Below are 24,091 nucleotides of genomic sequence, written 5' to 3'. Positions count from 1 at the left end.
CAAGCTTCATTCAAAACTCTCAAACTATAAAGCTGGATACAATCGGGAGTTCTCTGTGCTCCCTACCCAGACATGCTGGGTCGCAGTAAACAAACTACAAATTGATAATTTTCCACAAAGTAGTGATGCATATGAAAATAGATTTATATCCCAGCATTGCCTTATTTTGTAGGCTCAATTAATTGGTACCAGTCTACTGTGGGGAAAAAATAAACTTAAACCTTTAGTGCTGTGCCAATACTCTTGTGTGACACCGAATTTATCACCTTAAATTGCTCACACCACCAGTGACAGACTTGTGGCCACCAATGCTTTTGCTCAGCATTATATAGTTCAAAATGCTCTCTCTAAAAAAGAACCCACATTTAGAAGGACAACATTTATAATTGTAAGTCTGGGTGTTCTTGCACAATTCATGAACACCCACCATTACAGTTTACTGATATCAAAATTGATTCTGCTATTTGAAAGATAACTGCAAACCAGTGGGAGGTCACAAACTCAGGCTTTTTTTTTTAAGAATAAGATGTTAAGAGCCACAGAACTATTCTTCCAGATAAACAGGAAAACTTAATTCCAGTGAGTAGTTTTGTAGTATTTGTTAAGAATTGTATTTTTGATGTTGTACAGATATATATTTCAATTAAATCTATAGTTGGTTAAAAGTAATCTGTTCAAGGTCCCTCATTAAATGAATGTCAAGACTGACTCAAATAACAGAAGCTGAGGACATCTTCAGATTGTAAAGCTCTTCTGCATTATTTGATTCAAATACAGTCACAATATTTTTGCTTCTCACCTTTATTCAAGTATTTCACAGCAGTTGGCTTACAAATTACAGTAAAAGTTTTCCAAATTCCAAAAGTTTAAAAACAAAACATTTAAATAACTTATTATCTCATACTAATGTGAAATTCAAAAAATGGAAAGTCATTTTAATACAATGCTCAATAACTATAGAATTCAATATATAGCATAGTTAATGTTGCAAAGCTAAGCATTCAAACAAAAATAGACACACCTTTATATGAAACCAAAACAAGACACCAATGACTAAGAAAATAAATGTACAAATACAACAGCCAATGCTGCTTTTCAAAGGAATTCAAGCTTATATTATGATGAATCCCACGTTCATCTACATGACCTGGCATTCCCATATTCAGTGGAGGTGGGATTATGAAATACATGACATAAAACAAACGTGAAAGATGAAAAATATCTTCTGCTGAAAGGAATCTAGATAAAAACACATTGGCATGGGGGATAGGATGAGGGAGATTGAAAAGGTTAATAAAACTTGGTAAACACGCGCAAAAACATTTGTTTTGTTAAATGCTACCAATGCTGCTACTGGCACAGGACGTTAAATTGCAAATGGAATAGAGAACAAACAATTCATTTCAAAAACAGTAAGGATGCAGCAGTTCCTGAGACCTATTTAACCCTTTTTATCAGAAACTTGCTACAAAATTCAGCTACGTTTTTCAACAAATGTACAGTTTGTAATAACAATTTCCCAAATTTGCTCCATAAAAAATGCTGTTAGTTTAGTGTAATTTAGATTGTAAAATACCCTCTTGCAGTTATACTTCTTCAATAAATAGGTAAGGAAAACATCACTGTGAAAACGTATGTCAATGAAATTCATGTGAGTTCCTATTAGTCTTATTAAATTTCTATAAACTTTTATTTCTCTACATTTTAAATAGATAGTCCCAAGCAGTCATTTTACTGAAATTTATTCAAGTTGGGACTTCAAGGCTCAGATGGGAATTCTGAAGAGCACTTTGGATTACTGCAGTTTCTTGAAGCCAAAAATTTGCAAGTTGTATGAGGAGCTGCAAAATGTTTTATAATCAAGTACCTTAGCTTTAGAAAGTAAACTGTAGTACACACACACTAATTACAGTATTCAGTAAACACTGATGGTAACTGGTAAACTGTGTGACTGAAAAAGCTGAGGTAGCTCAACAATATAGCTGCAGTAGTCCAAGATCACTGTTCTTTTGTAAAAGTGAAGATGTTTTGCATATTTTGCTATAATGCACCTTAAATTTTGAAGAGGCTGTAGTGGATGTTTGGATAGTGGGTTTTGTAACACTGGACCTGCAATTGTGTGTTAATTCTGTCACATTCGGTGCTTAGAAAGAAAAGGAAACAAAAATGCCAGCTTCAGTTCAGGAATAAAGACTACACTATGACAGCGGTCAGTGGCTTTAAAATTATTCTTAAAATTGCATCCAGTTACTCCAGCTATTTAGCATGACGCAAGCATCGACAGAGTATAATTCACTACAAAAGGAACATTCAAAACTCCAAAATCCATCAATATAAAAGCGAATTTTAAGCTAAATGTTGTCAAAAATTAATAAAATAGGTTGAATCACTCTATCCAGTTTCTTAAATTATGAAGTTCTGCTCCATTGCATTCAATGATGGCAAGTTAATGTTGGGGAGAAAAACCAATGAGAACCACCTTTATATTTTATAGCACCAGACTGTGCAACAGTGATGGCAAGTGGTTTTGAATGTGTAATCTCAATAAAGTCCAGTTTGGTTCTGTAGGCTGGTCTGTTCCAGGTACCTGAGACAATAGCACCAATTCACAAAAAAAAGAGATTAAGACCAAGGCTCTGAATGTTGCTGAATGGCTCAGAAGGCTGCTTCCCTGCAAGCAGTTTGTGTGATGAACCTGCTCCTCTTCAAAGGTTCACAGGAATGTATGAAAGGTCTTTAATAGATTCTCCATTTCCTAAATCAATCAAAACCACAAAAGACATCAGTAAGCAGTATTCAAACCGCACCACAGCTAGACTAGGATACACTTTAATCTGGCAGCAGAGATTTGTAGTGAAGTAAACACGGAAATGAGCCATAAATAATGTAAGACAAGAGCATTCTTTTCAATGAAAACTATTTTCAGTGCTCAACTTTCTAAAAAAGGTAACTCTTGTAAATTCTTCAATCATTCTAGCTGCAGAAAACAGATTTAAAAATAAAATTAATTAACTGCTTAGAGAAACTAACCATAAACAGCATACATAGAGTCATACAGCACAGAAAGAGGCCCTTCGGCCCATCGCGTCCGCGCCGGCCATCAAGCCCTGTCTAATCTAATCCCATTTTCCAGCATTTGGTCCATAGCCTTGTATGCAATGGCATTTCAAGTGCTCATCCAAATGCTTCTTGAATGTTGAGGGTTCCTGCCTCTACCACCCTTTCAGGCAGAGAGTTCCAGATTCCAACCACCCTCTGGGTGAAAAAGTTCTTCCTCCAATCCCCTCTAAACCTCCTGTCCCTTACCTTGAATCTATGCCCCTTTGTTATTGACTCCTCTACGAAGGGAAAAAGTTCCTTTCTATCCACCCTATCTATGCCCCTCATAATTTTGTACACCTCAATCAGGTCCCCCCTCAGCCTTCTCTGCTCCAAGGAAAACAACCCCAGCCTGTCCAGTCTTTCTTCATAGCTGAAGCGCTCCAGCCCGGTAACATCCTGGTGAATCTCCTCTGCACCCTCTCCAAAGCAATCACATCCTTCCTATAGTGTGGCGACCAGAACTGCACACAGTATTCCAGCTGTGGCCTAACCAGCGTTTTGTACAGCTCCATCATAACCTCCCTGCTCTTATATTCTATGCCTCGGCTAATGAAGGCAAGTATCCCATATGCCTTTTTAACCACCTTATCCACCTGTTCTGCTGCCTTCAGGGATCTATGTATTGTAGTCAGTTTCATGAAACAGTAAATTTGACAAATGGTTAGTTTCAAACATAACCTGGAACACAATGCAAATATAGCCTAACACAGACTGGGAAAAACAGAGTGCTAAGGGTAGGAGGAGGAGGAGAATTTCTGATATGTGCACAAGAGAACTTTCTCGATCAATATGTCTCCAGTCCAACAAGGAAGGAAGCAGTGTTGTATCTGGTTCTGGGAAATGAAGTAGGGCAAGTGGAGGGTGTTACAGTAGATGATCATCTGGCCAATAGTGACCATAACGTAATTCAGTTTAAAGTAAATTTGGAAAGAGACCAGAAAATATTGAAGGTAAAAATGTTCAATTGGGGAAGAGCTAATTTCAGGGATTTAAGAAGGGACCGAGCACAGGTAGACTGGAAAAGGCGCTTGCAGGATAAAGCATTACCAGAGCAACGGAGGGCATTCAGGGAAGAGATAGTTCAGGTACAAAATAGGCATATTCCTTTGAATGGAAAAGGTAGAGCATCCAAAGCTAATTCGCCCCAGATGACAAAGGAAATAAAAGTTAAAATAAAACAGAAAAAGGAGGCTTATGACAAATGTCAGGAGCAAGATTTAGTTAATAACCAGGAAGATTATGAAAAGTACAGGAGGGAATTGAAAAAGTTAATACAGGAGGAAGAGAGGTTACGAGAAAAGATTAACAGGCAACATTAAATTGAAACCTAAAACATTTTATAAACATACAAAGCGTAAACAGTTTGCAAGGGGAAAAAGTTGGGCCTGTTAGGGACCCAAAGGGAAATCTTCATGTGGAGGCAGAGGACATGGTAAAAGTATTAAATGAGTACTTTACATCTGTCTTCACAAAGGAAGCAGATGACGTGAAGGTTACACTAAGAGAGGGGAGTTATGAACAGGATAATAATAGAGAAAACTCACTAAAAAGATTAGTATTTCTGAAAGTTGGTAAGTCACCTGGTCCAGATGGAAAGCATCTTAGATTGCTGAAATGAGCAAAGGCAGAAATAGCAGAGGCATTGATCACAATCTTTCAATTCTCATTTGGTACAGGAGTAGTTCCAGAGGACTGGAGGGTTGCTAAGGGGAGAGGGATAAATCAGGAAACTACAGGCCAGTCAGCTGAACATCGGTGGTGAGGTAGTTATTGGAAACCATTATCAGGGACAAAATAAACTTTCATTTGGAAAGCCATGGGTTAATCAAGGATTTGTTAAAAGTAAATCATGTCTGACGAACTTGATTGAATCATTTGATGAGGTAACAGAGAAGGTTGATCAAGGTAGTGCAGTAGATGTTTGAAGATGGAAGCTCATGCAATTAAGGGGAAAGTGGCGATATGGATACAAAATTGGCTCAGTGACAGGAAGTAAAAAGTGGTGGTGGATGGATTTTTTCAGACTGGGAGATGGTTTGCAGTGGTGTTCCCCAAGGGTCAGTTTTGGGTCCATTACGCTTTGCAATTTTTATAAACAACCTAGACTCTGGTGTAGGGAGCAGCATTATAAAGTACAGGAAACTTTGGTTTATCTGGAGGTTAACTGTCCGGAATGCTCGAGCCACTGGCAAAAATCAGGAGCCATTTCGTTAGGTTTTTTGTCTTTTCGTTGCTTTTTTTTCCCCACCAGTCAGGCTCTGCAAGGTCTCGCCGAGGCTGTTGCCAAGCTACAGAGACGCTTGCAAGGTACGGCCGACTGTTTAGAAGCTGTTGCTAAGCAACAGGGTTTGTTGCCAGATACGGAATCTCCGTTATGTTTCAACATTAGCACTGGTTTGTCCGGCAGTTTTGATGGGACGGCAACAGCTCGGTCCCGTCGGTGCCGGATAGCACAAAGTTTCCTGTATGCAGATGATACAAAACTTGGCAAAGTAGATGATCATGACGAGGATACTTATAGGCTTCAGGATGACAGACAGGATGGGGTGAAATGGGCAGAAGCATGGCAGGTGGAGTTCAATGCAGAGAAGTGTGAAGCGATGCACTATGGAAAGACAGTATACTATAAATGGCACGATTTTGAAAAGTGTAGATGGGCAGAGAAACCTTGGTGTTCATACAAACAAATCCTTAAATGTGGCACAGCAAGTTGATAAGGTGGTTAAAAAAGCATATGGGTTACTTGGGTTTATAAATAGAGGAATAAAATATAAAAACAAAGAGATCATGCTAGAACTTTATAAATTGCTGGTTAGACCTCAGCTGAAGTATTGTGGACAATTCTGGGCACCACACTCAGGAAAGATGTAAAGGCTTTAGAAAGGGGACAGAGGAGGTTTACCAGGACGTTACCAGTGATGAGAGACTTCAGTTATGAGGAGAGGTTAGAAAAGTTAGGACTGTTCTCCTTGGAACAGAAAAGGTTAAGAGGTGACTTAGAGGTTTTCAAGGTGACGAGAAGTTTTGATAGAATAAATAGGGGAAAAATATTTCCTCGGGCGAGTGAGGCAATAACTAGAGGTCATAGATTCAAAATCATTGGAAAAAGATGTAAAGGGGAGATGAGTAAAAAAAAATTCCCCACTCAGTTGTCAGGATCTGGAACATTCTACCTGAAAAGTTGGTGGAAGCTGATTCCATAAATAATTTTAAAAGGGAGTTGGATAGTTACTTGAGGATGAGGAACTTAAGGGTTAAGGACAAAAAGCGGGGATGTGGGACTAAGCACGACTGCTCTTTCAAAAAGCCAGCACAGGCACGGACAGGCCAAATGGCCTCTTTCTGTGCTGTAATTTTTAAATGATTCTATGAAGTTGGTGAAGATGCACAAGACTACAATGGAGGCAATGGAGCTAAGCTCCAGTTCTACTGAAAACAAATGTGGAGTCCGAAACAGCTATTGTACTGCTTAAATTTGTTTTGTAAATCCATTATCCAAGGGAAAAGATTATCTCCTTCATAGTATCATAATTCTTTAAGAGTCAACGGCATCCTTTGCATATAAGGAGAGCTGAGCATCAGTGATGATCCAAACAGCAATAACTGAGATGGGGGTGATTTAACTTCAAGATGTTTTGACATGGGACAAGGTTTTGCGGTCAAAATAAAGGCGAGGCTAATGGTGCTTGCCATTATTTATGCATAACTGGTACAGAAACTTCAGAAGAGGGGTAGATGCGCAGTTAAATGTGAATATCCATAAGTTGCTGTTTGAGTTGCTTCAGGGATTGGCAGGCCACAGATATTTAGAGCTAGTAATTACAAGCACAAATTCCCTCATTTATTTTTTAAAAATTCGTTTTTATGGGATGTGGGCATCGCTGGCAAGGCCAGCATTTATTGCCCATCCCTAATTGCCCTCGAGAAGGTGGTGATGAGCCGCCTTCTTGAATCGCTGCAGTCCGTGATAAGTGTTAATTACTGCCAATCAACCTCTCTAGCACCGAAAATTGTGTGAAGTCTCATTCCTTCAGGTTGTGAATTGTTTTGGGAGATTTTAAAAATGTCAAATTTTAATTCTTTCCCCCTCTTTATTTCTCTTTCAGTACCTGATTTGACACCGAGTTTACCCCCTTCAATTCACCCGCCTTTTCAGTCCTTCCGCTGTTTATTTTCCAATCCTTAAATGTCACTGGTTAAGGAGATAACCTGCTGGCCACCCTGTTCACTCAGGTCCCAGATGCTATTTCCCTCGCTGTGTCGTTATCAGTTCGTACTTTCAGCAATTTTGTGGGCAAAATCTTTTGAACTGAAGGGTGAAGGAGCAAGTCTAACTAATTGCAGGTGCCGTTAGACATCCTGCTACAGCAAAATGTGGCCCATGATGTTGCCTACTTGACCTCTTCCACTCTTGCAGTGTATAAAAGTGTACATCACATTCATGAGGGTGTCGTTTTTTTAAATCCAAAAACATCTGCAAGAAGACATGTGACACCGACTCTCTGCCAGAAGCGATGGGAAAGTGGAAATCCAATCTGTGGAAGATGACTTTGACTCAGAATGAAGTTGACCCTATAGTGTACAAACTTGTTTTCTCAGATGATGATTCCAACAAAACCCCTTTTATCAAATTGTCTTCCACTAAGACAATAACAATAGAGAAACCAACAATCGAATTCAAGTTGGTGGAATTGGATGAACATAAAAGATAACCACAGTAAATTGGATAATTTACCTCAAATTATACGGTGTTGAAGGGAATCAACATTCTGAGACAGAGCCAGACCTGACAGACTACTAAGCCAGGACTCTTCCAAGTTTCTGGTAACTGACTGGAAGCATTACGTAATGATAAACTCCCCAAAACAGTACAAAAACAGCACAGGCCAAAAAACATTTTCCTACTTGTGCAAAAACTGAAATGTCATCAAGGGTGCCGATACATCCTTTATACAGTACAGGCACGGGAAAGGTCATCTGGGCAATATATTTTAAACATGACATTAAAATATCTTTAAAAAATGGTCGAGAGCGTTCGTGTCTGGAATGGCATTAATGCTTAGCCTTGTCCTACACAGTGTGGAGGACGCTTAGAATTAAGACAACACGTGTTTAAATTACTGTGTGAACATTTCCTCATTTCAATGTAAAAATGGCAGATGAAAGAAAGTATGATTTACATATCCTGTACAGGCTACCAGATAAATAATATCTTTGAACTATGGCAATCAAGGTTGCCAACAGCACCAGCAATGTACCAAGGCATGCTTTGCAGATGTCAAACAGATTGAAGAGGGACTGGACTATTGGAAAAAGGTCAGTATTTATAGTCTGCTTTTATCGATACAATCATAAAAAAAAATGTACAGTGCTGTATGAAAATTCAATAAAACGTCACTAATGAAGAATCTTGGTCACCTACCTTCTTTGTAGGTCAATCTCCACATTATTTGAATTGTTTTTGGTTAGCTGAGTGTCTGGCATGTGTGGAAACCCATGTTTAAGAGTCTCCAAGCTAAGTTATTAAGAAATCCACACCGAGAGGATCCATATTCCCAATACAGTGTGCAAACTCTTTAGGGACATAGCACCGGTCCATACATGTTAGTGCAGGTTGGCACAGCCCAACCTTAGGGAGGCCTCACATTTGCAGAGGGCTCATGTGGAGCTTAAATCGAGGTAGAAAATAGGTTGCAGTTACAGCTGTGTAAGCCATTTTCCTGTTGTTTGCCCAGTCATACCGGTTGGCGCACTGGCTTCCAGGTTATCGAGAATCCAGTTGGAAAAATCCTAGCCCCCTGTGACAGGCTGGTTTGTCAATAATTGACAATGCCAGAGTACTGTAGACCTGCCCATTTCAAGTGTTGGATTACGGAGTCTTCCAGAGGATTGACTTTGTTCCAAACTTTCATTACCAGGTACATCACCTCAGCTCCAAATGAACCCCTTTCACCACCCTCCACCAAGGTAAATAGTCATGAGTTGGCTCTTTAAGTGTAATTCAACCTCCACTTAAATAAATGAACAGGCATACTTTCAAACAGGGGAAACTCATTGAGGCATTGTTCCAGGAAGAGTTTATGCAAAACTTGATGTAAATCTCAGGTAAGCACGAATGGCGGAACCATTTCAATCCTCCAGGCATACTTAATGATCCTGGAAACCACAGGATATCCCAACTGAATTTCCAACCAATGAGTGAAGGAGGAGGGGGATATTATACAATAATCTCAAAGATGATGTAATCAAAACAAATAACTACCTGGACAACCAAGTAGTTAGGTCCAAATAATTGAAAATACTATCCAGGCAAACAGTATTTTTATAATAATCTATCCTGTTCATATCCTTATTACATTCCACCGTTATGCAGTACACTTTCATACAGAACAGCATGATCAGGTTGACCACTGACTTCTCCAGTTATGAATGCAACGTTATACTGAATGAATGGAAGTGCATTTTATAGGATGGGATAGTTCCAGTGTTGATTTTTAAGGTGACTTTACACTACACTGGTTGTGTTAATGCAAAGTGATTCATACCAACAAAGAAGTTTGAATCCAGGGTCAGGGCCTGTACCAACACATTTGCTCATTCTTCTATTTTATCATCTGCAAACGAGATTTTGCTTCTGTAACCCATGACCAAAAGATTTATATCCTCTTTTGAACTTGGAAAGTTCCCATTTATAATTGGTTTCCAGTTTTTAAGTTAATTATCTAAGGTCATACTTCACCTACTATTCTGCAACTCCATATATTGGACATTAACTCCATGTGTGGAACCTTCTCAAGAGTTTTCTACAAATCCAAGTAAATAGCTACATTACTCTAGTCCATCCCATAACCATCAAATTGCCATCTTTTCCTAAACAGCTAATTGTTCTTTGTTGTTCACCTCGAGACATAAATTACAATGACTATTACCAGAAATGATGAGTACTATCACCAGAATATTTCTGTACTGAATCACCATGCAGAAGGTGGTGATCACATCCTATTTAGTTTCTCAAAAATTGCAACACGTGACACTTCCTGATAGTCATAATTATGAAAAATACTTCAATCTTGCCTAAAATAGTACAGTAGTACAAGAATTTTTAGCTAATACTCATTTACTTAACATTCATTATTTTTCCGTAAAGCTTGTGTGATTTATTTTCTTAGAAGTTAGTTAACATTGCATGTAATGTGACTAATTTGTCATCACAGGAGTTCAAGATTCAAACTCAAGGGTGAGATGAGAACACTGTATTATAACATACTGAAGATAATGATATTCCTCTACACCAGTCACTAAAATAACTGAGTTTTATTCACAAATGTGACAGTCAACACACCCACCGTGCATTATTTTAAATTATGCCCTTTGGAACCTGTTCCAATGCAACAATATACATCTGGGCTAAGATGAGGCTAATACACTGATCCAGCGACACTCTTCCACCCTTTAACAAGTTACTACCTTGTAACACATGCCAGGTTGTGTACCATGCTATGTTAAACCCAAACCAGAATTAAATAAAGGTTCAGCTGGTTACACAGGTTGTCATCTACCAAACCAAAGCACCACCACTTGTAATGTTATTAGAAATCTTTTACATGAAAGAAAGTCACATGTTTAAAAAAATGAAAAACAAGCTCCTAAGAAACTAAAGAGATGATGTTACACCATTCACAGAGAAGCTGAATGACCAAGTAATATCTCACTAGAAGTCTAAAGTAAACATACAAAACACATTATGTAAGCATTAGGTTGAACTTAAACCTGCGGCTTACCTCAAGTAAATGGGATTTGTCATATTCCTTGCGATGACGATAGATGCACTGACTAAGCAAAGAATAAAGCTTTTCAAGTTGATCAACTGTGAAGTTATTGCTCGTCTTAGTGGCCAACTGGAGAACATGCTACAAAAGAAGATGGAAGTTATCTCGTTAGGCTATCCTGACTTCCTGCAAACCACAGATGACTTCAGTACAGGAGTCATGATCCTCTAGAATGCTAGATCATCAATGCTACACCCATCACTTCAAACCCTTTCAGGTAGATATTCATCAGATCCATTAAAAAAAAAAAAATCAAATTTCTAAAAGAATTTAAATGTCAAAACAATTGGTTAAAAACACATAATATTGAAAATCTGATGATTAGCCTGAAACAAATTGTACACCCTGAAACTCACACATCAGTAGACAATATAAACACTTCCCAAAACCCATGGATATCAACCACCAGAAACCTATGGCGAGACATTTAGTTCTTGAAACAGAAAGCTGATATCAACCAATTTGAATACAGTCAACACAAGACACAAATTAAATGTGAGGAATGACAGCATCATTGTCAATTACTTGAAAAATCATAGCCAACGAAGCTTTGAAAACAGGATTAAAAAGCTTTTTATAAAGTTTGTAAAGTCTGGAGCATCCGAAAAGCAAAAGCTTCAGTCAAGTGCATCTGCTGAATTACAAAGCCTCATTCCTCTTCTCTCCTTGCTAGAGAGGAAATGACCTGATCTAGGTTGATGCAGGATTATAAACTATCCTGCCTTACACAACCCTTTTAACAGCAAACAAGCACCCGAATAGGTTACTATGTGGGGAAAGGAAGGGAGCACGCAAAGATACAGACACATAGACGACTTGTATAAATATATACACATTATAAAAATACCGTAGTCAGGTATTATTCTTATGGTTCTATTCATTTGATGAAGGTCTGTCTCCATAATACATGGAGAATAAAAACATTAATATTCCCTGTTCTGTTTTAAGATTTTACAAAATGTTAACAAAACACAAGCCCTATAATATTTTTGCAAACAAGTCAAACTGAAAATGACTCCAATAGAGATTTTCAGATGTCAATCAGCTGCCACTTACCTTTAGTCGTGCATGGTCCACAATTGTTGGAGGGATGGGTTCTGAAAAGTCTTCCAACACCTGCTCCATCTGCACAACTGTCTTCTGCTCTACATGTACTGGATGAGCTGGTTTCATCCTGCCCAAAACTAAAGTAGGTTTTTAGTAAACACATTAAAATTCTTTTACTGTCAGCGATAACCTATTAAGTAATTTTACAGCTTAATGTACAAAAGTTATATGAAAAAGCACACTCAAATTCCTTAAGGAAAACTAAATGAGTACCTTACTCTTTTCACAAAGATAGCCACAACATATACAAGTTCTGAGATTTTAGATTTTTATCTTTGAATCATTTGTCCTGACCTCTATTTGAGAAAGATTGTCACATACAAGCACATGCATCTATTTGTATTAATTGTTACACGAGTGCTATAATTACACATCAAGTGCCATAATTTAAAAAAAGTTCCAAAAGGAACGCTCCAGAAACAAAAACACTGTAACCTCTTGATTGACCTCTGTATGAAGTAATGCCAGTTTTACTCAACAGAAATAAGTCTTTGGAGCCTTATTAGGGACACATGCTTACCCTTTAGCACAAAAATATTTTGGTCCAGAATTTGCTGGAAAAATAACGGCGCGCTCACGGCGCACGCCGTTAATAGTGCATTAAAAAAACAGCAATTTGTGGCAAGGAAGAGATATGCTGCGAGTTACAAATCACCACAAATTGCTGCACAATTGCTGTTAGCTTCACAAAAACAGGAGCTCGCCGTCAGCCACCCCACAGGTGAAACTGTGGAGTCTCACTCCTGCAAGTAGTAAATTGTTCCTAGAGATTTAACTTTTTTTAAATTTAACAAATTGAGCGACAGGCTTTGAACAATAATAGATTTCCATTCCCAATATATAAAACAATGAAGATGCAACTCATTTCCTCTCTACAGTAGTATTTAAAACAAAAGACCATTTGTTGTAAACTCCAACCTAGCATTGTTCTCTGAAGACTTTGGCTGCAAAGTTCACATAAACTGATTGGTCTCTTAACCCATGAAGTGCCCATGGGCTGCCAAAACAATTCTGTAAGGTGAAATCTCTGACCACTACGCTGTCAATCATAAAAAGTTGCCGCCAATTAATCGTCTGACCCAAACTCTGGCCTATCCTTTGAACTGTGACCAAAGAGCTTCTCATAGTCTGGCTGGCTGGCAAGGCACCTTACAATATTTGAAGAACAATGTGGGTCATCTTTGATAATAGCACAAGATGTTTGAAATTGCAAATAACATTCCCTCAGCTTGATTAACCAAGTAACACTTCAGACTACCACTGTGTGGGCCAAAACAAACTTATACCTTGAGGAGAACTTAACTGACAAGCTCAGGTTAACAGCTTTGTATGTTCTTGAGAATTAACCCCTTATATCTAAATTCTAGTAATATCACCATCATCACGGTCTGTCAGTTGACACCTTGGTTTGATTGTATCTCATGGCAACCAGAAAGCTTTCTCACTTTATATTCTTAAAAAGATTGTCGATAACCAGAATGAGATTAGACCTTTCCCTGCTTTGAATCACACTGCTTATATCATGATCTCCTTTGTCTGCTAGCTGTAAGGATGCGACAAATGAGTTTCCGTCCCAATTCCCAGCAAGTATGGGTACATAGAAAACAAAACCACCACTAATTTGGCAATAATGGACAAATATGCCCAGAAAGGTTATAAGGATGTTGAGCATGCAAAATGGATAATTCAAACTATTACAGTTGGGGTTGAGGCAAATTGCCAGAGTAGAAGTAACTTTACCCTACAGATCACTGTGGTTAATACTGACACTATTATGTACATGTAATGAAGAATGCTGGCATCCCAAATCTTAAACCAAAAAAACCCCAGTAAATTTTAAAACTGATTTTGAAGTTATTTGGACAATACAATGTGATTTTAATAATATTCAGCATTATGTCAGCCATGGCTCAGTGGGTAGCACCCTCGCCTCCGAGTCGGAAGGTTGTGGGTTCAAGTCCCACTCCAGAGACTTGAGCACAAAAATCTAGACCGACACTCCAGTGCAGTACTGAGGGAGTGGCTGCACTGTTGGGGGTGCCGTCTTTCAGATGAGACGTTAAACCGAGGTCCCTTCTGCACACTCAGGTGGACGTAAAAGATCCCATGGCACTATTTTGAAGAGGAGCAGGGGAGTTATCCCCGTTGTTCTGGCCAATATTTATCCTTCAATCAACATCACAAAAACAGATTATTTGGTCATTATCACATTGTTGTTTGTGGGACCTTGCCAAGTGCAAATTGGCTGCCGGGTTTCCTACATTGCAACAGTGACTACGCTTCAAAAGTACTTCATTGGCTGTAAAGTGCTTTAGGACGTCCTGAAAAGGCGCTATATAAATGCAGATAGTTGTCTTCATTGTATTACAAAGCTTAATTATATTTGCCTAACTATTTGAGCGGACAGCAAATCTGCAGTTTGTTTCCTTGTTACCTTACTACTGAAGCAGGCAAATTTTGTACTTCTAAAAAAAAAAGGGAAGAAAGTAGCGGAGGAATAGAATTTTCTTTTCTCTGCATTTATTCAGTTAGTGCTCTATGGTCAGGTACATCATGGATGTGATACACTGTAAAGTTCTTCTATTCTGCTCCAATGACACACCAATGTCCTCTGCCATGCCTCAACTCCAACCTCAAAAACCCTGACAGTACGTGTATGGCACTTCCACTTCTCACACCAGCGAGACTGAATATTTAGTGATGTACACTCACACTTATTAGGAAGTGGCCTACAATTATCTAAAGTCGTCACTTATAGTTGTTGCAGCTATCATAGTGAAGAGACTTATCTTACTGGTGTGGGTTGGATTAAAATTCTGATCTCAAAGATGAAACAGCAGTGTTCTGTCAGTTTGCCATCCATTACCCCATTTCTTACATTAAATTACTTCATGTTAATGGTTTAGTGTACCATAGTGTGTTAAAAGTTAACAAATTTATACAGTTTTATGTCACACAGGGGAAAAAAAAGACCCGGTACCGATTTATTTTACTTGAGTGACAACTGTAAAATAGTGGTGTCATTTACAAACTGACAAAAATATATACATTAGAAGATATTACAGTAACTTTACTCATTCAAATTGGTATAATACACAGAAAGTGCCTATAAGTAAATAAAAAAAGTTTACCATCGTTCTCAGGTCCTAGTGCTTTTAGATCAACATCTTCATTCTGAGAACACTTTGTTGCCATGGCTGCCTGTGCTGCACCAGTGACAGTGTGTGAACTATCGCCAACCAGCTGCTTTCTGTCTTTTTCCACTACAGGTAACTTTGAGTTTGGCACAAGCTGAGTCATGGACTCCTTGGTAGGTCCACGTTCCTTTCCAGGTTCATGTTTTGCATCAGACAAATCATTACCAGGTGCAGGATTACCAGATGTGCATGTCCTGCCAGCCAAACATTCTTGAACAGGTTCACTTTCAGCACTTGCCATAGATTCATCACTCCATGTACATTCATTAGGTACCGACCCCTTGCCAGGAGTGCACGCATCATTAGGTACACATTGTTCTCCTGGGGCAGCGTTTGTTTTTCTTATAGAAAACTCATTATTCCCTTCTAATTGATAGCCTGCACAGTCCGCTTTTCCAGTGGATCGGAGATCACCACTCCCTTTTTCCATTGTACCATTTTCAAGTTTATTTCCCACCTGGGCAACATCCATGATGTCACACGACGATTCATCATTGGTCAGGGACAGATCTCCATTCTCGTGATAATCTGTACTCACTTCCAGTTCTCCATTCTCTGCTAGCTCACTTTCTTCACCTTGGTCATGTTCATTATTTTTAATATCGTCATCTTCTTTCTTGAGGTGGATCACCTTTCTTGGCTTCTTAATAATACCTCGACCCCATTTGGAACGGCGACGTGGTTTCCTTTTAATGTGAACTGTTGAGCAACAAAAAACAGAAATTAATACCAAGATTAACAATAGAACTAAAGTGAAGCTATTCATTTGACATTGCTTTTTATAGGAATCTAGTAGTAATTACTTCACTTCATAATTGCCTACAGTGTTCAACAGAAGCATGCACCACAGTGCAGCAGGACAGCTACAAATTCTCTCAGCTGGTTATCTTCAACATTAATGAGTCATAACTGTTAATGAAACAATTCCTTTTAAACTTCACCATGTTTTTCATCCCAACCTAGATCTATGTGATGCTCCATACATTGTTCTAGGCTCTAAAAGCCTTAGCATTTCAAAGAGTAGAGGGTGGGAGTTATAAAAGCTAGAAGGGGTTGATTAAGATTAAACTTAAATACATGATTCAGTCTTATTGCATATTTAAAAAGTGACCAGCTAGTTATTTTGATCTCCTGGGATCTTCTAAAAATTTAGCATGGAATGCTAGGAGAGCGCTGCTGTTCCAACATTAAGTTAACTGCCCAAGGAGCAAAGCTGCTCCATAGAAGCATGCATGTGCAGAGTTCCTTTGTTGCTAGGATTAGTGCAATGAGTGCCACCAGCGTAAGTTAACCAGCTGCATCTCTGTAGTACAATGGTACACAAAGCAAGTTATCTTCATCGTCCTCTAGCTTGAACAGGTTTTTTTTTACACTTTCTCACCTAAATAGCAGAGCTTTTTTTAAATCTCCAAGCTCCTGAAACAGTAACATTTCTTTAATAAAATGAATGATTAAGATGGCCAAAGTGCTGGTTAATTTTGATTCAGTTTAAGGTTTGTTTCTGTACTTAAAAGTGGAAAATTGGTTGCTAAAAGCAGGAATTTATTACGTGTTAAAAGTTACTAATATGTTTAAGTTATCAATCCAATTGTTGTATTGCAGACAGTTGCGAAAACAACACTTGCAATTTCATGTACAAAAATGAAATGTGATATACTCTACTTAACTTTCCACTAATGCACGTGGAAATGTTTTCATGGTTACAACCATGATTAAAAAGGTTATAATTTGTTTTTTTACTTTGTTCTACATTCTGGGACATTAAGAAATCATCCTGTGTACAGCAAGGTAGTTTCACTATTCAAGTAATTTAGTGGGTTTAAAGCAGATTGACACTGAAGATACTGAAGACCTGTCAATGAATTGTAGGACCATAAATCAACAAGATGTACATAAAATGTAAAACCAGTTTAGGTTCAGCATTTGAACCATGAGATTTGATGACTTAAATTAACTGATCATCATCTGGTGTAATTTATAACTAGAACACAGTGATCATCAAAATACATTTCTGATTAATAGTATTGTTTGGTTCTGATGTTAATTCGTAGCAGCACAGGACACATGCAGTCACAGAAACAGAGGGCTACATCCATTATATATTAAATTTGGTACATGGGGTGGGCATTTAATTGAAAACTGATTTTAAATATCTGTAGGCAGCATTATAACAGGTATTTTCAATGTTAACGATGTAATGTTTCTTGCCCGTCACAGAATCACTCAAACCTAGTGTCACACAATACCCACTATTTGATAGTACTGTATGATAAAAAAGTAGCTTTTGGGTCCACACATATTACAGGCTCTGGCCACTGGGTGGCGCTGTAGAACAAATTCTGATCTTGGAACCCACAGAGTGTAATGGACTGGAGCAGGGAATCTCGCGGCTTGCCCAATTAGTTAGACCTTTTTCTGCACCCTTCAGCTCAAAACATTTTTGTGCCGTAACTCGCTGGAAGTACGAGTGGATAACGGTGTGGTGAGGGCAAAAGGGCATCTGGAACCTCGGGACCAACAGTGTATGTCCTTAACCAATGAGATTTAAGGATTGAGAAAGGGGGTAAATTAGATCAAATCAGGTACAAAAAGAGAAAGAGAGAGGGAAAGAAAGATTAGATTGATAGAGAGAAAAAAACAGTATTAAGGAAAAGAAAAAAATTATTAAAAAGTAGACATTTTTAAAATCTCTTAATAAATTTACCCACCTGAAGGAATGAGACTCCACAATTTAAATTGTTCAATTTCTGGACTAGAAGTGTTGTTTGGCACTGCATTAACAAATCGTTGAAAAAGTACTTGCGTTGTTAATTACCAGACTTAACCTTCTGCGGTGAATTTAATGGACAATTAATGTGCAAATTCAGCAAGTTATTAAAAATAATGGGGAGGCAAAGGGGCGAGATACTGTTTGTGGGAAATGCAAACCAACTAGCAAGTTCTGGAATTTCATAACTCTTAGCATATCTCTTAATCCCCTGATTTGCACATTAATAACAGCATACGGCAGTTATTTTTCCAGCAAGATCCGGCCAAAGTTTTTTTTGCAGCACCTGGATATCTGATGAAAGGTCATTAACCTGAAACGTTAACTCCATTTCTCTCTCCACAGATGCCACCTGACCTGCTCAGTGTTTTCCAGCATTTTATGGCCCAGATTTTGCGGTCAGCGGCGAAGTGACAGTGATCGCCACTGACTTCAACAAATGCTACTCACAAAGATCTAGCAATCTCTGAGGTCGATTTCACCTTTCCCAACATTAATTTCATTCTGGCGCCAACTCTAGGGGATTTCCAACGTCTAGCAACAGATATGTCATCAAGCAGGCTAAACAGCCAATCACATTGAAGAATTCTCAGACAGCAAACCAGGAAGTAAAAAGCACTGATTTTCCTTCACTTTATTTTTCTTTCTGTAAAATTTATAAAAAGATTGGGACATACATATGGGGCTAAGGTAGAAGCTGAAATATCAAACTATTAAAAAAAATTAAAACCTATGGAATTTTTATCATAATGGAAACATTTGACATTCTACAAATACAAAATTAGTTTTTCAGGGCTAGAGAGGTTGTTTAGCAGTAGTTATGACTTAAAACCCTGTTAAAAACCCAGTTATACCTCATTTAACAAGGCTCAACTTTTTCCAGAGGTTCTTAAACAGCAATATTACAACGTAAAAGGAGAAGTTCATGTCAGTTCAAATTATTTCTAAAGATTGCCATCTACAGAGACTTCAACAGCACACCCTATGGAGGAGCAGAGAATCACTTAACAGCAACTTCTGGATTTCCGCGTTTACCTGCGTATGTGCAGACGGCAAAAGTTGCTGTCAGTTTCACAGAGTAATGATGGCGAACACTGGCAGTTTTGCCGTTATTACATCTGCAAAATCCAGGCCATTGTTTTTATTACAAATTCTGATCTGTACTTTTGTGCTGGGTTGTCACATTTTTCTTACTTGGTGAGTAAGCTTCCAGGTAAGTCGTTTTTCAACATTTGTTTAAACCTTTAAGTTTGTTTTAAATGTATGTATTTTATTTTCTTCTTTCCCCATCAAGATAGCTTCTCCACCACCGCTGAACACTCTGTGAAAAGCTGTTTAATCCGGTCAGGTTACTGCCCGTTTATTAGCAGCTCTCTCTAATTAATAGTGGTGTTGCTATCTTGGCCGCTGGCACGGATTTTGCCCCATCAGAGCGCTAGGAGCTACAAAAAAAAACATTATTCCCTCATTGGTGCTCGCAGGGCAAGCGCAGGCCAAAAAAACAATTCCTTTCCCTTCCTCCAAACAAGAACCACCCAGGCATGGCAATAGGGGCCCCCTGCAGCCACCTTACAAAAGGCTGATCCATTAAGAGCTGCCAAAATAAGAGTCCCAGTCCCAATCTCAGACAAGAATAGTAGGTGTAGCCAGGAAGGAGTGTGTGTAGCTGGTTAAAGTTTGGCCGGAAGCTCGAGCTCCAAAGAACAGGGAGCGTGCAGCCTAACTAATTTCATCTCTAAAGCTCCCATGGTATTACTGGAGACTCAAATCAGGAATAGTGGAGAGCAAATGACCTATGCTAGAATCAAGCCGATTTGAGCATTCATTGAGAGATCTGAATCAGAACAACAGATGGGCAAGCAGGAGAATAATATGGAGCTGGGAGGCAGATATGAGTAACAAGGCCTGGCAGATGAAGGGAGACTTTGAATTAATTTTTTCATGTTGTTCACCTCAGTTCTGTAACAGAGATTGGTTTCTAGTCAGCCCACTGCTGACTGTTCCTTTCTTCCTCCTCCCCCCATTTGCTTCCCTCACTCCCCACTCAACCCTTCCCTTATGTTTCCTCCTCTTCCCCCATTCTCTTCCCACCAGCTCCACTCTGAACAGGAGTACTGTACTGATATCAACAGAAGGGCAGTTTCTCTGGGTTCCAGCCCCATTCTAGTGTCCCCCAATTGCTTTCAATTGTTCTCTTCACCACCCACCCCCAAGCCTCTACTTTTCCTCTACCACCTTATCACGCTCCATCATCCCTCTGACCTTCACCCTCCCCTCCTCTGCCTCGAATCCCGTTCTACCTTCTCTTCACCTCACCTTTAATATTCTGCTAACATCCCCCACACCACCTTACTCCTCCCCCATCCTCTTTATTCTCCCTTTCCCCAATGGCCTTAAACCCTCCTCTACCTCCCTGCCATCACCTTCTCCCACCCCATCCCATCCCAAAACAGCATCTCAACTAAATTCTATCTCCCCACTTTAGCACTTTCTGTCCGCTATCAGCCATTCCCTCAGCCCTGGACCAACTGTCCCCGCACCCTAATGCTGCTTGACCCGAAGTGTCCATTTCCCTAGCTCCGTGTGTGCAACCTCACAAGAGATCAAACAGTGCATAAAGAAAAACTTGTGAATTTTGGGTGCATTAAGATGATAAATGTTATCGCTCATGAATGGTGTCAGCATCAATCAACATCACAGTCATCTGTGTAAGTAAATGTCTGTCGTCTGCCTCAACTTATCTTGAATGAGCCTGAACAGCAGGTGTTAGTGGACCATTTAACCCTGTGGACCATCACAGCCAAATCCAATCTTCACCATACATGCATACCATTTGGCATACAGAACACAGTATTAGACCACACAATGAACTGACACACATGTAGACAGGAAAGACTTAAAACATAGGAATCCATACTGGGGCAAACACACTGACAATACCAAGTTGAAAAGATACTAGAAGCCAAATGGTGGAGAAAGGAATATTGAACTTCAACACAAGCAATTTCATTTTCAAATGGAATACTGCTTAGGACTTAGTTGGGTTGAATTTGGCAGAAGTCCCGTCAGTTTTAAATTACAAAAAGGTTATTGTCTAGCTATGGGTTGTTCCTCTGGAGACAAAGGTGGCAATTTTTGCCAGCTCCTTCAGGCACTAAAGAGCCTCTGAAGTGGCCAAGATGGGGTCTTGAGCTGAAATACCAGCTTAGCCCGGAGGATCGTTAAGGGGCTGATTGCCACTTAAATTGCCTGCTGGCGCTCATTAAAGAGGCTGCACAGCATTTTGGTGGATAGTACTTGACCCAACGCCCTCTCCTAACAGCGACCTGCTGAATAGGAGTAAACAAGTCGTTGCTGAGGATTTTGAGCGCTACTTAAAGGTAGATCACCTTTTACTGTTCACTTGCTGCTGGAGGTTTGAAGAGGACTTTCGAAACACATCGGGAGACTTTCTGGGACACTGTCAATACTTCACCAACATTCTATCGACATTTATTCCAGAAATTCTCTGAGGACTACCCCTAAAGAGTGTGCTACGCTACCTTATAGGAGTCACCAAGAGAAAGGGAGTACTTGGTCATGGGCACCTTGCTAGGGGTCTCCCTTGGTCTGCAGGAGGAATGGGAGTAGGATATGAGGTCAGGCAGAGCAGCACCAGCTGCTGCAGGAGAGGGTCGAAGGCCGAAGTGGGTTCCTTCCAACCTCTGCTTGTACAGGACATCCCACCTCCTCCACCAGGACCTCCAGTGAAGCATCCGAGAGCCGGTGAGCCCTCTCCCTCGGTCCCTGAACCATACTGAAACCTGCCGCTGTGCATCAGCCAGCATTGCACACCTTCAGTGGAAGTGGGTGCTGGAGCCCACATACACTGCTCCACAAAAATTGCTTCTAATCAGCACTCGAGTGCTAAACCTGCACTTCCAATCCGTTCTAATCCAATCCCATCCAATACAATCATAGAAAGTTACAGCACAGAAGGAGGCCATTTCAGCCCATCGTGTCCGCGCCAGCCAGCAAAGAGCTATCCAGCCTAATCCCACTTCCTAGCTCTTGGTCCGTAGCCCTGCAGGTTACAGCATCCCAAGTGCACATCCAAGTACTTTTTAAATGTGGCTAGGGTTCCTGCCTCTACCACCCTCAGGCAGTGAGTTCCAGACACCCACAACCCTCTGGGTGAAGAAATTTCCCCTCAAATCCCCTCTAAACCTTCCCCCAATTACTTTAAATCTGTGCCCCCTGGTTTTTGACCCCCCTGCTAGGGGAAATAGGTCCTTTCTATCCACTTTATCTAGGCCCCTCAATTTTATACACCTCAATAAGGTCTCCCCTCAGCCTCCTCTTTTCCAAGGAAAACAAACCCAGCCTATCCAGTCTTTCCTCATAGCCAAGATTCTCTGCTCCCGGCCATATCCTTGTAAAACTCCTCTGTACCCTCTCTAGTGCAATCACATCTTTCCTGTAATGTGGTGACCAGAACTGCATGCAGTACTCTAGCTGAGGCCTAACTAGAGTTTTATACAGTTGAAGCATAACTCCCCTGCTCTTGTATTCTAGGCCAAGGCTAATAAAGGCAAGCATTCCGTATGCATTCTTAACCACCTTATCTACCTGGCCTACCTTCAGGGATCTGTGGACATGCACTCCAAGGTCCCTTTGTTCCTCTACACTACTCAGTGTCCTACTATTTAATGTGTATTCCCTTTCCTTGTTAGCCCTCCCCAAATGCATTACCTCACACTTCTCCAGATTGAATTCCATTTGCCACTGTTCTGCCCACCTGACCAATTTATTGATACCTTCCTGCAGTCTACAACTTCCTTCTTCAATATCAACCACACAGCCAATTTTAGTATCATCTGCAAACTGCTTAATCATACCCCCTATATTCAAGTCTAGATCATTGATATATACCACAAAAAGCAAGGGACCTAGTACTGAGCCCTGCGGAACCCCACTGGAAACAGCCTTCCAGTCACAAAAACATCCATCAACCATTACCCTCTGCTTTCTGCCTCAGAGCCAGTTTTGAATCCAACTTGACACTTTGCCCTGGATCCCATGGGCTTTTAACTTCATGATCAGTCTGCCATGTGGGACCTTATCAAAAGCCTTGCTAAAGTCCATATACACTACATCAAACGCACTACCCTCATCTACCCTCCTTGTTACCTCCTCAAAAAATTCAATCAAGTTTGTCAGACACGACCTACCCTTAACAAATCCGTGCTGACTATCATTGATTAAGCCGTGTCTTTCTAATTGAAGATTTATCCTATCCTTCAGAATTCTTTCCAATAATTTTCCCACCACCGAGGTTAGGCTGACTGGCCTGTAATTACTCGGTCTATCCTTTTCTCCCTTTTTAAACAAGGGTACCACATTAGCAGTCCTCCAGTACCACACCTGAAGCCAAAGAGGATTGGAAAATGATGGTCAGGGCCTCTGCTATTTCCTCTTTTGCTTCGTTTAACAGCCTGGGATACAGTTCATCCGGGCCTGGGGATGTATCCACTTTTAAAGCTGCTAAACCCCTTAATACTTCCTCTCTGTTTATTTCATCTGATATTTTACACTCCTCCTCCCCGATAGCAATGTCTGCTTCGCCCCTCTCCTTTGTGAAAACAGATGCAAAGTATTCATTAAGAACCCTCATGATCATAATAGGCCCTACCCTTTCTTTAGTTATCCTCTTACTCTTAATATATTTCTAACATCTTCCTTGATTTTACTTGCCAAGAATTTCTCACGCGCTCTCTTTGCTTTCCCAATAACCTTTTTAATTGCACCCCTGCACTTTCTGTACTCCTCCAAATATTCTACAGTATTTAGCCCTCGGTATCAGTCATAAGCCTCCCTTTTTTTTTCTTTATCCTACCCTGTATGTCCCTAGACATCCAGGGGGCTCTAGATTTGTTAGTCCCACCTTTTTCTTTAAGGGCACATTTGGTCTGAACCCTCCGGATCTCCTCCTTGAATGCCTCCCACTGCTCTGACACTAATTTACCTTCAAGTAGCTATTTCCAGTCCACCACGGCTAAATCCCCTCTGAGCTTAGCAAAATTTGCTTTTCCCCAATTTAGAATTTTTAT

At 39.9% G+C, this 24,091-nt stretch overlaps 1 protein-coding gene across 3 annotated transcripts in view; it reads right to left on the bottom strand.

The window, feature by feature from the left end:
* Positions 1-785: 785 nt before the first annotated feature.
* Positions 786-24,091, bottom strand: part of atad2b (ATPase family AAA domain containing 2B) — a 191,736-nt gene continuing 168,430 nt past the window's right edge. For all 3 annotated transcript variants that reach the window (XM_085996813.1, XM_085996814.1, XM_085996815.1), the window contains 4 exons: positions 15,170-15,934; positions 11,988-12,115; positions 10,884-11,012; positions 786-2,755 (listed from right to left, as the gene is read on the bottom strand). In XM_085996813.1, the coding sequence (XP_085852939.1) occupies positions 2,714-2,755; positions 10,884-11,012; positions 11,988-12,115; positions 15,170-15,934 (1,064 nt within the window). In that variant the 3' untranslated portion in view covers positions 786-2,713. The remainder of the gene's footprint in view (positions 2,756-10,883; positions 11,013-11,987; positions 12,116-15,169; positions 15,935-24,091) is intronic.

The sequence above is a fragment of the Somniosus microcephalus genome, chromosome 9, assembly GCF_052327205.1.
Source record: "Somniosus microcephalus isolate GS21.2 chromosome 9, FLI_Smic_1.0, whole genome shotgun sequence".
NCBI lineage: Eukaryota > Metazoa > Chordata > Chondrichthyes > Squaliformes > Somniosidae > Somniosus > Somniosus microcephalus.
Note: the sequence above shows the minus strand (reverse complement) of the source record. Positions and strands in the feature narration are given on the sequence as shown.